The 17,077-nt window shown below is 40.7% G+C and overlaps 1 protein-coding gene across 5 annotated transcripts in view; it reads left to right on the forward strand.

Annotated features, from left to right (window-relative positions):
* Positions 1-17,077, forward strand: part of dysf (dysferlin, limb girdle muscular dystrophy 2B (autosomal recessive)) — a 362,566-nt gene that overhangs the window by 270,056 nt on the left and 75,433 nt on the right. For 2 of the 5 annotated variants that reach the window (XM_039751919.1, XM_039751920.1), the window contains exon 42: positions 9,087-9,149. The exons of the other annotated variants lie outside the window; for them this stretch is intronic. In XM_039751919.1, coding sequence (XP_039607853.1) covers positions 9,087-9,149 — 63 coding nt within the window. The remainder of the gene's footprint in view (positions 1-9,086; positions 9,150-17,077) is intronic. 5 annotated transcript variants of the gene reach the window in all.

Consider the following 17,077-nt stretch of genomic DNA (forward strand, 5'->3'; position numbering starts at 1 on the left):
CCTCTACAGCCTCTTGTCATCAAAGGGACTGAGGTGGAGAGGGCTGACAGCCACAGATTCCTGGGACTGCAGGTTACATCAGACCTGAGCTGGACTCTTAACACCACAGCCACAGTGAAAAAAGCCCAGCAAAGGCTTTATTTCATTAGGCTGCTCAGGAAAGCTGGCCTGAACCATTGCCCTCTCACCCAGGCCTACAGAGAACTGATAGAGAGCATTCTCACCACAGGCATCACTCTGGTATGGGAACACCACACAGGCAGAGAGGAAGGCTTTGCAAAGAGTCATAAAGACTGCGGAGAGGATCAAAGGGACAAAACTTCCTTCTGTGGACTCTATGTACGCACATCGTTGTTGGAAAAACGCAGAGGGAATTATTAGGGACTCATTTCTTCCAGCTCACTTTCTGCTCAGACACAAAAAATGTACGTAAAATCTGAGACACAACAGAGCGGACAGCATCATCACTCACAGAACAAGGTTTTTCAATAGCTTCTTCTCCGCCACAGTCAGACTGATGTCAAAACAAAATTATTGAATATGTGAAATAACTCCACACTACCTCACTTCACTTGTCATGTAAAATGTAAAAGAGTGATAAATGTGAAATATTTTAACTGTGCAATATCTGCAATATAACTATTTTTCATGAAAATATCACCACCTTTTTTATATAGTGTTGGTATAATTCATAATATTTATTATATTGTTTTATTGTTTATTTTTTGTTTTAAAGTGTTTAATATGATGACTCTGAAAGAGCTCTGCACAAGAATTCCAATGTGCTTTGACTGTTGGTTTTATGAACAAATGGTAAATAAAGAAATTTTGAACCTTGAACCTTGAACTGAGTCAATAAAGTGGCACATCTGAAAACGAAAGTATCATGATACAGTCAATGGTGTGTTAGTGCAATCTATATTATGCGTGTTGGCAGGAATTCACACCGTGCAAGAAACGGTTTCATTTGTGGTGAGGAAAAGTTAAGTATATACTGTAACTTATTTAGCGAGTGAGCTTGCCTGATATTCCAGGAAGACTGACTGAGCATTTCCTGTAATGTCATTTTTGTGCTGGACTGGTTGGGGAGACATGCAAAACTGCAGCCTGGGGTTGCCAGTGGATGATAACAGGCATTGGCTTATATGTGAAGAGCTGAATAATGGATCTAAAGGAGCTGTGAAAGGCACTCAGCAGTGTTCATTTGTTTTGTTTTGATTTTTAGTCACGACACAGGCCTGCAACATTAGGTGAAAAGGTTCAGAAATACTGAGAGGTCATGTGTGCTTATTGACAGGACTTGTTATATTGGGTCTCGTAAACTGGTTTCTAAAGCCAAACTTTACTGAATTTTATGTAAGTGGTTTATATATGACATGCCACAGTACCTGTTGAAGATAGGTCAATAGAATAATTTAAAATGATTTGCTATCTCTTGCCCTACGAGTTCCTTCAACCCCATTTCTCTTTATTCGCGTGTGTCTGTTAACCGGTGCTCGTCTCTTACTGTCTTAGAAGGCGACTCTATCAGTGTGCACCTTTACACCTCCTCTTCATGTGTTTCATACTTGCACTTCTGTTATCACCACATCCCCAATGATAAACTGATCAATCAGAATGCTCAGAGGACCTGGACACACAGACCTTAGTGTTTAATAATATGAGGGACATTCAAAAGGTTTCCGCACTTTTAGATTTTCTTTGGAAACGGTGAAGGCAGGAGTAGTAATTGGGCATTAAAAAGTTGGTACAATGCAGGGAATGCATCACAAAAGAAGACTATGTAGAAAAGTGATGTCATTTGTTTTTGAAATTCTTAATAAATAGAGTTAAAAAAAGAGTGGCAACTCTTTGAACGTCCCTCGTATATGTAGAGGATTATGTATTAATTTCAGCTAAATATATTGTGGTAATCATGCATATTCTGCATGTTTAGTTGATTGAGTAAAGTGTAAGTTTGGCTTAGCACTGGACAGAGAGCGGTTTCTGTTATTTAAATATTATTTAAGTTAAACCGTGAATGACAAGGGGACTGAGTAATTTATTTATAGGATAAACAGGTGAGATTTTATTTAAGTAGAGAAAAGCTGCATTCTGCCTACATGACTTCTACTAATACAACACCACCAAAAAAAGAAACATTCATTTAATATTTTTTTTTACTGTTAGATGAAGTAAAAGGAACAAGTGCATTTTCATTATTGTGCATACTGTGGAATGGGACCCGGACACAGACAGGCGGACATCGCTTCTGCACCCATCACACTCCTTTATTATATACACTATTTGCACTTAGTCAGTGCCTCCAGCACCGATTCCCCAAGGTCCAGGCCTCACAGTCACAAAATGCCTTTCTAGCTGCCTCCAGTCCTCTCTCCAGCTCCGTCCTTCTTCCACCTGACTTCCGCCTCGAATGAAGGGAGGCGGCCCCTTATATAGGAACCTGGATGGACTCCAGCTGCTTCCCGGCAATCTCCTGTGGACACACCCCCGTGTGGCGGAAGTGCCTGCTGCGCACCCAGAAGCCCTTCGGGTGTCCCTGCTCCTCTTCCCCCTAGCACTTCCTGGTGTGACGGAAGTGCTGAGGTCCAGGGTTGTTCAGGCACCGGGGCACCGCCTGGTGGTGGCCACGGGTCCCTACAGGGTTGGGATTCCAAGCCATCTACCTGTGGCCCCTAACACAACCATGGCAGTCGCCCCCTCGCGGTCTGGAGGAGGTACAAGCCCTCCTCTGGTCCTCCTGGGCGTCCCGGCTGGGCTCCACCCCCAGCCGCATGCGACAATACATTAATGTTGTTGATTTTGCCTGAACATACTACTTAAACTAAACTGGGTTAAACGAGACCCCTGTTCATAAATTTAGCTAAATGGATGTTGCTTCAGCCAGGATTCAGTGTCATGTAATATTACAAAGTAATGTATAAAAATAGGGTGGTGGCACGGTGGCGCATTGGATAGCCCTGCTGCCTCGCAGTAAGGAGACCCGGGTTGGCTTCCCGGGTTCTCCCTACGTGGAGTTTGCATGTTCTCCCCAGGTCTGTGTGGCTTTCCTCCGACAGTCCAAAGACATGCAGGTTAGGTGTATTGGCGATTCTAATGTGTGCTTGGTGTGTGTGTATGTGTGTGTGCGCGCCTGGCCCAGGGTTTGTTTCCTACCTTGCTGCCTTGTTGGGTGGGATTGGCTCCAGCAGACCCCCGTGACCCTGTAGTTAGGATATAGCGGGTTGGATAATGGATGGATGTATAAAAATAAATTGTTCTGGTAGATGTATATCATTGCCCCATTTCCTAAGATTTGTTTTCAGGTCTGATCAGCTTAGTTAAAGCATCCCACAACATTGCAGTCCAACAGCATTGCTTCTGGAAGCCTCTTCGTGAACTTCTGATTTTAACGTCACTTTGTTCAATGGCTGAAGGAAGTGTGGGATCCATCTGCAAATGTGCAATTATTAATTCTTTTTTAATAGAGAGGAAAATGTATATACATACTTAGTTTCATATCTTTGAATGGTATGTGTTCACATTTCTGCAGTGTGAATCAAACAGGCAACTTTGTGGTTAACAGTTCTACTCTCTAGCGACTCTTTGGACTCTGCTGTGTGAAATAATGATGGCAGGCATAATATGGCTAGTGAGGAAACAGCTTCTCATCAAGTCTTAAGCAAAATAAATAAAATAATATGCATTTCAGGCCATTTTTCCTCAGGCATTATTTTGTGGCTATCAATGCTGCCTTCTAGCCCTAGGGGCCTAGGTTCAAATTCTAGCATTGTTAGGGTGCCTCTGTGGATGTGAGAGGAAACTGGAGGTCCTACAGAAATTGTATGATTTCTTTGAGATGTGCACACTAACCATCGCACTGCAGCTGTCCTTCAATCCATCAAGCTGTTTTACTTTTACTGTGTGTGCTGTTTTTTTATAGAGTGCATCAACAGAAAGCACTTGATTTTGTAAAATGCCAAACGTGGATTCGTTTTTTATGTAGGTTTTAAACAACGATGGAAAAAATGATCAGTCATTACCTTACATGGCACTTATTTTATAAATGTCATTATGTAATAGGATGCTTAATTATTAAGTCTGTAATTTCCAATTAAATTAAGCTTTGCATGAAGCATAAAAAAGTTCAGGGATAAACTTTAAGTGCAATTGGAATAGACTTGATGAATCCATGCTTTTTGTACAATTACAGTATATGTGGATTATGTGTGGGATATAAAACTGCAGATGAAGAGATGTGCCCAGAGGCCAACGCCTTAAATTAAAGATGAATGATTTTTAATTTCAGCTCCCAGCATACCACATACATGATACGTGAATAAGACAATGTGTACTGAAATGCATGCATATTGCTTATTCACACACCTGTCTTTGTGTTTCTGCAGTGTTCAATGGTTTTGTGGGTTTCAGTTCCTGGAAGCTAATTAGCAATTTGAATGCTTTATACAGTGCCCTCCATAATGTTTAGGACAAAGACACATTCTTCTCTTGATTTACTCCTTGCTCGGCAGTTTAAAATTCCAAATCAAACAATTCAGATGTGATTAAAGTGCACATTGCAGACTTTCATTTAAGGGTATTTGCATACATTTCAGTCATGTCTGATAGAAATTACACCATTTCTACCTGGTTCCCCAAATTTTCAGGGCACCATAATGCTTGGGACAGATCTTTGTGTTCCCTCAGATATGTTTCATTGCTTCATTGGTTTTGGCATAACACACCTAGGCTTGCTTCTATTCTTTGCAGTATGGAGTGCCATTGTTTAATTTTAGGACAAGTGCTGTGCCAAATAAAGTCAACGAAGCCATTATGAAGGTTGAAAAACAAGAGTAAAACCAACAGAGACATTGTTAAAATCTTAGGATCACCTAAATCAACTGTTTGGAATATCATTAAGAAGAAAGCATGAACTGGTGAGCTCAGTAGGCCAAGGAACACTTCCACTGCTGGTGACAGAAGAATCCACACTACGGTTAAGGACACCTGTCTGTCAGATCAGAAACAGTCTTCAGGAGGCAGATGTGTATATGTCAGAAACTACTAACCACAGTAGACTTCATGAACAGGAATACACAGGCCACACTGCAAGATGCAAATCAGTAGTTCACCAAAAATACAGGATAGGCAGATTACAGTTTGTGAAAATGTACTTGAAAGAGCTTACAGAATTCTGGAAAGAGGCCCTGTGAACAGATGAGACGAAGATGAACCTGCATCAGAGTGATGGCAAGAGCAAAGTCTTGAGATAAAAAGGAATGGCCCAAGATCCAACACAGACCACCTCATCAAGTATGGCTGGCACAGGTACTGGAACACTTATTTTCATTGATAATGGAACTTGCACAATAAATTCTGAAGAGTATAAAGACATCTAATCAGCTCAAGTTCCAGTAAATTCCTCCAAACTCATTGGATGATGCTTCAATCTACAAGATAATGATCCAAACACATTGCTAAGGCAACACAGGAGTTTTTCAAAGCTTCAAAATTGAAAATACTTGAATGGCCAAGCCAGTCACCTGATTTAAATCCCATTGAGCATGCATTTCATATGCTGATGAGAAAACTTAAGGAGACAAGCCTCTCAAAACAAGCAGGAGTTGAAGAAGATGCTCAGCACCTGGTAATGTCTATGAATCACAGACTTCAAGCAGTCATTGCATGCAAGGGATATGTGACAAAGTACTAAATATAACTGCCTTAATATACCCACCATTGCTGTGTCCCAAACATTTTGGTGACTTGACATGGGGGGCCATGCAGGAAAATTGTTGCCGTTTCTATGTGGTGTGACCAAAATGTATGCAAAGACCCTTAAATTATAGTCTACAATGTGCACTTTAATCATGTGAATTGTTTGATTTGTAATTTTAAAATGTGGAGAAGGACAATGGGAACATGCACTGATAGCACATTTCAGCACCCACCACATTACAAACCACCTGGATTGGGACCCAAGTGCAGTAGGTGACACCTCGGCACCACACTGGAACACTGTGAGGTTTTCTATAGTGTCTGGAGCAGCGGGGTAAATCAGAACAAACACTATGGAGGACTCTGTGTGTCACTAAACTGGTCTTACTGACTTCAGCTCCCACTATTTCATGGGACGTTTACCATGAAGATGAAGCCATAGATGATCAATATATTGTTGCTTATTTCATGTTGTCATTGACCATCAAGTTTCAAGTGTACTGTGTTTTCATTTAAGGACTTTAAGTAACTAAAGTGATCCCCCATCTATCGCGGAAGTTACGTTTCAGACCCAATAGGTGAAAATCTGCGATATAGAAAGACCATATAAATAAACATTTTTTATAGTTTAAATCTTAAAATACCCATCCCAAATGCTTTAAACACATGTAAACTTATTAAAACACACTTCGTAAACACATATGATATGTGGATGTCGGGCTAAGGATATGAGTAACATCTCTCTATTATAAAACATTTTAACATCATGCAAGACAAGGCAGTTAGACAGAAGAACAGCTGCTGTACAGGCTGTTAAATGATTAATGCACAGAGCGACAAGCAGAACAAGCATCTTGGCAGTAGTAGCCCAAAGTCCACTTCTACTTAGAGTGCATTCAGCTCCCCCCCTTCAAAACATGAAGTGGCAGGAGCGTAGTGTGCCCCTGGGATGGGTTTGAGCGAAGCGATCGAGACCAGATCATCTGGGACAGACACTTTGACGACACGCCCTACTTACAAACAATTTAAAACAACTTCACTGACATCTAACCTAGCAGTTGTTGGAATGCTTTTGGCAGACAAACTTCAGGTGCTCTCATCTCTTAAAACAACGACAAGCAGAACACGCAGCTTGCCAGCAGCAGATGCAGAAAGCCAGCAGATTATCCGAGCACTGAAGCAGCATAAAGCCAGTAGCTGATCTGTCCATTTCTGCTTAGCGTGTGTTCAACCCCCCCTTCACAAAGCGAGTGGCAGAGACCTGAAGTGGGAAAAGGACAGCTGCTGTACAGGCTTTTAAGTGATTGACGCAAAGCACGACAAGCACAACACACAGCTGGCCAGCGGCAGCAGCAAGACACCAGCTGAACCGATCGCATCTCTTCAGCGTGAGTTCAGATCCCCCTTCACAACGCAAGCAGCATTATAAGTCCCGCGATAAAGAGATTTAACCATGCCTGGGGTAGGAAATAAAGGACAAATATTGTTTATACAAAAGTTTTAAAGTAAAAATGAAAATAATACATATGTAACAATTCCCATGAAAATAATAATCTCTTTAAATTGTTTATACAGTAAACCAAACCCGGGGGTGGACGAGCGAAGTAAGCAGGGGCGGAGCCCACTAGTAATAATAATAGTACAGTACAGTCTCACTTATCCGACATAAACGGGCCGGCAGAACATCGGATAAGCGAAAATGTTGGATAATGGCAGGTGTTAAGAAAAAGCCTATTAAACGTCAAACTATGTTATAATTTTACACATTACGAACCTAATAATCATGTTTTACAACAAAACAACAGAATAAATTAACTGAAAAAATACACTTACAGTTACAGAATTGTCTGAAGTTAAATACGGTATGTACTGCACTTAAAAAGTTCAGCCCTGTGTAGATTTAAAGACATTTTTGATCGTAGTTTGCTTTCTTCACTGTCAAGTCCTGCCATCGTTGCAGCATCATTATGTCGATTCCTGTAGCTTCTTCTTGTTGCTCAATGTAATTAATTGCAGTTTCTAGATCCTTAACTCCATCGCTTATATAGTCAACATCCGTATGAGCGTATACTGTTTACTACAGCATTGTGATTGCGTGTGTGTGTGTGTGTTTGTGCTGTGACGTGTGAGTCCCCATCTTGTACCCGAAAATTCGAACCTGAGTCTCAGTACTTTTAGCAACACCAGCATTTATTCAGCTTGAAACAGAAACAGCGCGGTTACTTATTGTAGCGGGATCTGCCACTCTCTTATACACAGACACAGCAATCAGGCAGGGTCGGGGGGAAAGTAATACTCTGCCCTGCGCATTTACAATGTTCCTTGTTCCTTGTATCACCCATCGACGGCAGGCGCTTATAGCATGTCTGCGATCTTTTCGGATTGGCTTTTATGGCAAACTGCTACAGCGCTGGGAGACTGCGATTGCTTTGGGACGCTCTTCCGCATGTCGTCCCGTTGGGTGGAATCCCACAAGAGTTCAGAAACTCACGCACACCAGCCATGATTCTTTTCATAGGTAAAGTGCAAGTTAATTTGCTTTATGTATTTTTACATTATATTTTTTATTAATCATTTTTACATGAATATTTTTGGGTTGTGGAATGAATCATCTGAGTTTCCATTTTTTCTTAATGGGAAATTCGCATTGATATACTGTACGAGTGCTTTGGACTGCAAGCACATTTCCAGAACGAATTATGCTCGCAAACCGAGGTTCCACTGTAATTAGCTGCGGTACAGTCGGGCACAACAAAAAATAGACTACGCTCGCAACTTGCAGTTCTTGTTGCCGATTGATGTGTTTTTTTTTTGTTTTTTTCTTGCGGTGGGACGTCGGATAATACGGAATGTTGGATAAGCGAAGGTAGGATAAGCGAGACTCTACTGTATTAATAAATTCGTGATGTAGCAGGGGCGCAATAGCTGAACCGTGATATAGCGGGGGGGATCACTATAGTCTTTAATAACATTGTCCTGAGTCAAGGCTGGTTACTTTAGATCACATGACAGGCCATTTCAGATGCAATTAGTTATCAGCCCTGTTTAGAACATCCTCATTGGTGTGAGGGATATGTGACGATAAACAAAAAGGAGGCCCAATCACAACTCTTGATCATGCCTTCCATAACCGAGTCTCAAGAAGCCACTAGAATATCCAGTTATTTAAAAGAGCTGCTCAGATGTAAAGTTAGAACCCACATTCACCCATGGTCACCAGTCCATGGGTGGGAGAATCTGTTACCTCAAATGCATTTCAGTCTCCTTGGGTACTAAAAATAAAATCATCTTTTCTGAAGCAGCCTTATTACATTCTGATATTTTTTTCATTTAACTTTTCTTTTTGTCTGGCTAAACTGACCCTGCTAACTAAAAATTTTGATTTGTAGCCAGCAGACAGTGTGACAAGCTCAGCTGCTATTAACCTTACATCCTCAGCATCCAGCCTACATGTATGTATACAAGATGTTTTTTCTCTCCCTGTCCTTTAAAGTTGAGCAATGTGCTTTTTCCTGTCCATTATCGATTAGTATTTTGCATGGTGGTGATGATATCCCTTTTTCTTTAAATGAAAACACATCTCTGCACGTTTATTTGTTCAATTGTGATGCTGTCCACACTCTCTTTGTGCCACACTCTTGATTTGTTTTTGTCAGTCATATTCCCATTCTGAGATCAATTTCTGCCTGCAGTTCATGTCTAGTTTGTTTAGTTTGGTTCCTCTTTCTTACTTTGTTTCTGAAAGCTTGAAACAAGCCTCAATTTGTATCTAAGTCGTCTATCCATTTTGTAATCCTGTTTATTTGACTGCAGGTTTATGGAGAGCCACAGTACTTCCTGGCTGAACTGGGCGTAGTGCAGAACACATAAGTTGATTGAATGGCACACTCACTCACCTTCACTCCCCTTGCTTCTTCACATTAGGCCCATTTAGAAAAATCAATTTATTTAATCCACACAGTTTGTGATGTATGGGAATGTAACCACGGTATGAAGTCAAATCTGTTCTCTGAAGCTGTTGGACAACAACACTAACCACAATGCCAGTCTGTGTATTAACTGTCTTTCTAAATTTAGAATGTTATATGCTGGGTATTCTACAGTGATGAGTGAAACACCAGATTTTTATTTTGCATACAGTTTTGTGAAATTTGCCTTTGTAATTTGCTTTGTATGTGATTTCACAACTGCAGAACTAAATTTACTGTGGTCGAGTGAAGTACTGCAAGTTCCACAGATAAATACTGAGGTGCCAACCCAGTCGTCCCCATTTAGTTCAGTCCAACAATTAATGAAAAGGGCTGCTATGTACAACAGTACAGTGACCAAAGAAAATCTAAATATGAAAGCCTTTAGGATAAGTAAATTGTCACATGCTGGTCAGGGTAGAAGGAGCTCCATCCTGAGGTACATTCAGTCCAAACTGAATTTATTCGTGTGGCAGCTGTGTGTCTTATAGGTGGAGGAACTAGAAGGGGAGGAGCCATTTGCCCTCACTGCGCATCTTCTCTGTTCTGTGGAGGGAATAAAAGAGGAGGTTAGCGTGAGCACCACCTCTCAACCCGGCATGTTATTGCCTACCTCAGTTTAGCCCAAAGGGTGATCCACAGGTGCACATGTGTAACATTACTAAAATGTAAAAAATGCTTTTTGGGGTGAAAAATTAAGGAATATTGCTCCCTAACAGTTATTCAACAGCTAATTCAGCTCTGTCTTTTCTCTAACACTACCCTGAAGTTCCCTGGCTCCTGTTGTGAAACTACTAACAGCATTACTGCACTGCCTTCCTCCATATTCATGTCACCAGTTCCAGCTCATTTGTCTCAGTGTAACACCATGTGAACTCATTTTCTCCTAATTTATAAGCACAATTACAGGCCAATGGAGTTTAACAATGGCAAAGTACTTCTCAGTATTTGCTGTCTAGCTGTGCCTCCCATTTCTATGCTCTGCACAGTAATAATATTGCTGGTGAGATGAAAATACATGTGCTAATAGCGTGAATTTCCTTTGTGGCAAAGTACAATTTGTTCAGTGAAATTTTTTTGTGATGTGAAACTCTGTTATGCTGTAAATTCAATTTAACATAAGTCGTTTTGCTCATCACTAGTGTTCTACTACCCAGGCTAAGACAAAAAGGTGTATAAAATGGATGGACCAATTTAATGCTTCCCAAGCTTTCAGAACTCAAAATGTGTTCATTCATATTTAATTCATTTTGCAGATCAGTGTCTTGTTACTGGAATACTTTTTATACATGTTCTTAAATAACAGATACAAATAACAGTGAATCTTAAAAGTGAGCTGTGTACTTTTCATCCTTTAGCAGTTTTAGTGATAGTCATTTTGAAAGATAATAGAAACTTCAAGAAGACAAATCTTTGCTGTGCTTTCTGGAAAATGAGTAAAAAACATTTTAATATTATGAATGAACAAAATGAGATACAGAAACAAACACCCAAAGAATCCAGAAATAAAATGAGACTTTGCATGAAAAAAATTGTAGCGGTCTGATGCCTCTAAGATTCACACCATCGATAAGTCGGTGATGTATTTATTTTTTCTGTGGGGATTCCAGGAATGCACCCAGCCTTGGTCCAACCCACACACACTCCCGGGTAGAGTCATGAAACCAACAAATGAGTGAATAATATATTTGATGGGAAACCTAATACAAAAGAACAACAATCAAACAAACCTCCCCTTTCCCATACGGCAACACAATTTTAACACAGCAATGAACCACAACAATAAATATTCACGACAACGTTCTTATACAGTCCAATGCAGCAAAAGAGAATAAATTGGTGTGGTGTGAAGATGACAATCACGAGAACAGCTTCCATAATTAATGAATGAAACAGTCCTACTGGTAGTCCTGAGTGGCAAGAGGTGAGATTTGCAGGAGCGCTCCTTTTGAAGATACATGATGACTAATCCACCACTATACACATGACAGGCAGGCACGAGAAATCCTAACAGGAAATGATCCAGAGCATAATTGACTTTTCAATAGACATGTCAGACAGGTTCCACAAAAACACAGATGTCCCATTGCTTTGTTCGGCCCCTTTTTCAACTTTCCCGCTGTCCTTTCTCGTTCCCAGCAGCCCCTGCTCCTGCTTTTGTCATCCAATGAGGGCAATTCAGTTTAGGCTGCTGGGAAATTGATTTTTTACCATGGTAGCACTGCTACAAAATGGTAATTTTTATAGTCTTTTATCTTGAAATTTTCTGATTTTTTCAAACAAATCATCACGGACAGTTCAGTTCTTACATGTGATGTGACATGTCACAGTGCCTGTGTACAAATGTAACAAAGCTACCTGTGACAACAATACATATATCCATGGCATGCATTGTTGAGAATGCCAAAACACAAAAACACATAGAAAAGAATCCCTCCTTCCTTATTGTGCGAGTCTGAACCTACCAGTTATCTGTTTAAAGCGGCTGCTGTACGGTGAATCAGAACTATTTATACATATATATTTAAATTTATACATATAATAATTGTATAGAATTCTTTCCAGATGTGAGTTCTCTATTGAACTGCCGCAAGATGGCAAGATCTTTCAGTTTTAATTCCTTCTGGCAGGAAGAGGTGGGTCCAGGTGAACAAACACCAGAAGTGACGTCAGTGCTGTTTTAGCTGCCAATCTTCCAGTCTGCAGAGGGAGGAAGAGAAAAGGCATTAGGACACAGCGCCAACTCCTGGAGTGATGGGGAATTACAAACATCTGAGCCTTTAAGCTTTCCTCTGTGTACATGTAAGATGTAAGATAAAACACAAGAGAGAGATAAAGTGTTGGGGCACTTTGAAGGCAAACCCTCCGTATTTTAACAAGAACACAAAAAAAGCTTCACAAAATAAGTGAATGTCTAATAAGTGAGTCAATGGATTAAAGTGGCGGAAGATAACTGTGGAAACCCTTAAGAGGAAGTTTGACCAGAAAAAGTGGGTGCTAGGATCTGTGACCCAGAAATGACGTCACTCCTGGTGCCAGTTGTGTATTCAGCAAGGAAGAGAGGAAGAGAAGCATTAGGCAACAGCTTCAACTTTCAATTCGGAGTTTGTTTCCCAACAATATACAGTACAAACTCGTTGATCAGCCACAACATTAAACCCACTGACAAATGAAGTGATCGTTTATCTCATTACAGTGGCATTTGTCAAGGGGTGGAATATATTAAACAGCAAGTAAACAGTGTGTTGGAAGCTCAAGGATTTGAACGACTTTAATATGGGCCAAATTGTCATGGGTATACAACAGAGTATGAGTATGTCCAAAATGGCAGGTCCTGTAAGTTGTTCCTGGTATACAGTAGTTACTACCTACCAAAAGTGTTGAAGGGAGGACAGCTAATGACCAGCAACAGGCTTATGGGCACCCAAAGCTCATTGATGCATGTGGGGAGCAAAGGCTAGCCTGTGTGATCCAATCTCACAGAAATGCTACTGTAGCACAAATTGCTGAAAAACATAATGCTAGCCATGAGAGAAGGGTGCCAGAGCTCACACTGCTTTGCATCTTGCTGCAAATGGGCTGTGTAGCCACAGACCGGTCAAAGTGACCATGCTGACCCATATTCACCACCAAAACCGCCAACAATGGGAATATGAGCATCAGAACTGGACAATAGAGCAATGGGTGAAGGTGAATTGGTCTGATGGATGATGTTTTCTTTAAGATCTTGTGGGCAGCTCAGTGCATGTGTGTCATTTACCTCAGGACGAGATGGCAACAGGATGCACTATGGGAAGAAGGCAAGCCGGCAGAGGCAGTGATGCTCTGGGGAATGTTCTGCTGAGAAACCTTGGGTCCTGGCATCCATGTGGATGTTACTTTGACACATATCACCTACTTGAAGATTGCTGCAGACCACGTACACCCCTACTTGGCGTCCGAATTCCCTGATAGCAGTGGCCCCTTTCAGCAGTATAATGCGCCTAGGGAATCCATTCCCGGACGGGTTTATCCATTCCTGAGAATTCGGGAATCCCACATGTCATTCCCAGAAATCCCAGGCGCCCGGGATGACACAGTGCTCGGGCATCTCACATGTGAACGGTTTTAGAACGACCGACACTTATTTTTTAATAAAACTACTGCAATATGTTGACACCAATAAAAGACTAACCTTATCTACATGCAGTTCATGTCATATAAGTACATGTATCTAGTTAGTTGCAGTAATAAGAGCGTAGAAAGCACAACATGTCCAACATGAGGTCATCCAGGCGAGAGTGCACATTTGTGCAGAGTAAGCCAGACGCTGAGAAAGCACGCTCTGCCTTCAGTGAAGTAGGCGGCACAGTCATTAGATTCTGATGCACTTGTTCTAAACAACGGCCATGCTTGCCATTGTTCTGAAACACCGCCATTTCAGCTTTTACTGATGCATCCAGTTTCTTGTCATCATTCTGTGATGGCAAGTTTCTTGGCACAGATAATGCGGATGCAACAGACTGACGCATTGCAATTTCAAGTTGCTGTTCAAAGCTGTTGTCTGACAGACGTCAATGAAGTCTGCCCTGTCCCGGCATTCGTGAGCTGCAGAGTGCGGACTCCTCCCAGTCCACTGAGCCGGGAGACTGACTGCTGCTGGTCTGTTGTTGACTGAATTAATGAGCAACACACTACACCGTGGGCCGAAAAAAACGTGCCACTTAATTATTTTCAACTATAACTCTGTTATTTCTTGATCGATTTTTACACATTTACACGCTATCTATGCAAGCTTGGCCATTCCTGGTTTCCCGGGAATTACAGCAGTTTCATTCCCGGGAATGTGGGAATGAAAAATGTCTGGGAATGGATTCCCTAAATGCACTCTGAATGCGATCCAAAAATAACTAAATAATGACACTGCAATATAAACAAATTAGAAAGTTAACAAAAATTTGAATAACTTAAAATTCAAAAAATGTGTTTAGGGTAACATGGACTGGGATAGTGTTTCCCGCACCTCTTTATTGGAATAGTTGATCGTAGCGTCTTCTGGCATTGCACCCTTTACCTATTGGTTCACACTGTGAAAGAAAAATGGAGTGGAGAGCACAGATAGGAAGTTACACCATGGACAGACAGTCATAACATTTTTCTACAGGGAATTCCAGACTCAAAATGTCAAACTACAACTATGGGTTAATTGGGTTATAGTTAACACAAGATTTTTAACCCAAACACAAATATGAAGAACGTTCATTTTAAATGTTGCTTTTTTATCTCAAAAAGTTAGTTATTCTCTCTGCTTTTCTTCATTATTCATATCATTCCTATAATGCTCTCCAAAGCTCTAAACAAGCCAAACTCTGGAGTTTTTTTTTTTTTTTGTTCTTTCTGCTAACAAAGATTATTTATTTTAAAACAAATATTTAAACCAGATGACGAAACCATATTTTCAGGCATGTGAGAGCCAAAGCAAATAGTGCCGTTACAAGCTTTTCTGACACATACTCATCTTCCAGCAGCAAACCAAGACGTTTGTTTCATCAGTTTCCCTTTAATGACATTTAGAAGTTTTGCATTTTTACCAGAATCACAGCCTTTCTCCTTGACTCGGCTCCATCCAACACTAAAAACTTTAAAAACTAAAAAGGATCAAATTATTCATTAATATATCTGTGCAGGATGCTTGTGTTACCACAGAAATGTTGTACATCATTTCAAACATTCATTTTTAATTGGTTAGCTCTAGTGTAAGTGCCTTCTCTTACCCCAATTCCCAGCAGCCACTTTCTTTTAGCAGAGGCAAACTATTGTCCTAATGTGACAAGCAGGCTGTAGAACGATTGTGGGTTACTGGAAAGAGACAATAACGCTTTTGATGTATAGCCGATAATGTGTTGCAGGAGACAAGCAAATCTAGGGAAGGCGGTTTGTCCATTTCACAAATGCCAGTTACATTTATAGTTATTTACTATACATGATACAGTGCCATTTCTTCATCAAAGGGAAGAATGGAGATATATTTTTAGACAATGCCTTCCATATGTATCCCATAACCCTAGTATTAAGAAAGACACCCCATGTGCCTTATTTTAAAAGTAATGTGCACTCATGCTGGGAAACTGTTGAGAAGCTAAAACAAAAAGTTGCATCTTTATCAGTGTTTCAATTCATTATGTAATTAGTTATTTGTAAAGTTGGTATTTGTATCTACCTGTTGTGGCCACAGACAGACGTAGGACACAGGTTCAACACACAAGCTTTTATGTTTACTTGTGGGAAATGCTTTCTCTCATTTCCCACCTTCACAGCACAGTCCACGACACAAAATACACTTCTTTTCTCTTTCCTTCTCTGTCCTTCTCCGTCCCGTCCACCTCCACTACTCCTGGCAAGCTTCGTCCTTTTCCACCTGACTCTAGCTCGAATGGCGTAAGGCAGCTCCTTTTAAGCAAGTCCCAGGAGTGCTCCAGGTGGCTCATCAGTATTACCTGGAATCACTCCCAGGTGTGTTGGAAGTCCAATGTAGGGCCCTGCAGCTCCCCCTGGTGGCCCCCACAGAACCTAACAGTGCTGTACCTTACTCCAACTCCCAGCATGCCCTGCGGGAATCCTTGGTGCCACAGCCACCCAAGAAGGCTGCCCTATAGCATCAAAGGGAAGGTAATGCCTCGTGGATGCTCTCTCCCCCAATCCTTCCATCCTGCTGGTAATGGCCATTGGCACCCGTCATCACTGTCTTGTTACAGCCTTCTGTGCCACTATTAGTAAGAGTGCTACATAAAAATAAACTGAATGGAATTAAAAGCTAAAAGAAATAATCTGGAAAGAAACAAGAGATATGAAACAGATTCAATCAACTCTGTTCTGTAAACAGGACAAAAAAGGCACATCCATGTGTTACATGCAGGAACAAACTGGAAACAAGTTACTTTTAGTTAAAAAAAATTGATGGAAAGAAGACTTGCAAATGCAGAAGCCCCCAAGAAAGGAATACATTGGAGACGTCTGGTATATATAGTGTGTATATTTAGTTTTCCTCTTTGCTTTTTCTCACATACATTTCTGTCCTTCACTGTCATGTGATGATGATGTTACTGTTTCAAATATTAATCACACTTCATCGTACAATTTCTACTGGTACTCAGTTAATCCATTAGTTAAAAAATAGAGTCAAATTCTAATAAAAACAAAATATCTTCACAAAACTCCCCATGTTAAAATTTGTATTTAATATTGTGTTTTTCAATATATATAACTCTCTGAATGTGACAATAGATACCATGTAATACTGAAATGAATTACATAGATGAGAATCTGAGCACAGGAGGCATTACAGGGGTCTCATTGCTGTTGTGTCACAGCTCCAGAGTCTGGTTTGGTATTCTGACAAGACATCATATCCATTCATCATCTTGGCTTCCCAT

Source organism: Polypterus senegalus, chromosome 4 (genome assembly GCF_016835505.1).
Source record: "Polypterus senegalus isolate Bchr_013 chromosome 4, ASM1683550v1, whole genome shotgun sequence".
Classification (NCBI taxonomy): domain Eukaryota; kingdom Metazoa; phylum Chordata; class Cladistia; order Polypteriformes; family Polypteridae; genus Polypterus; species Polypterus senegalus.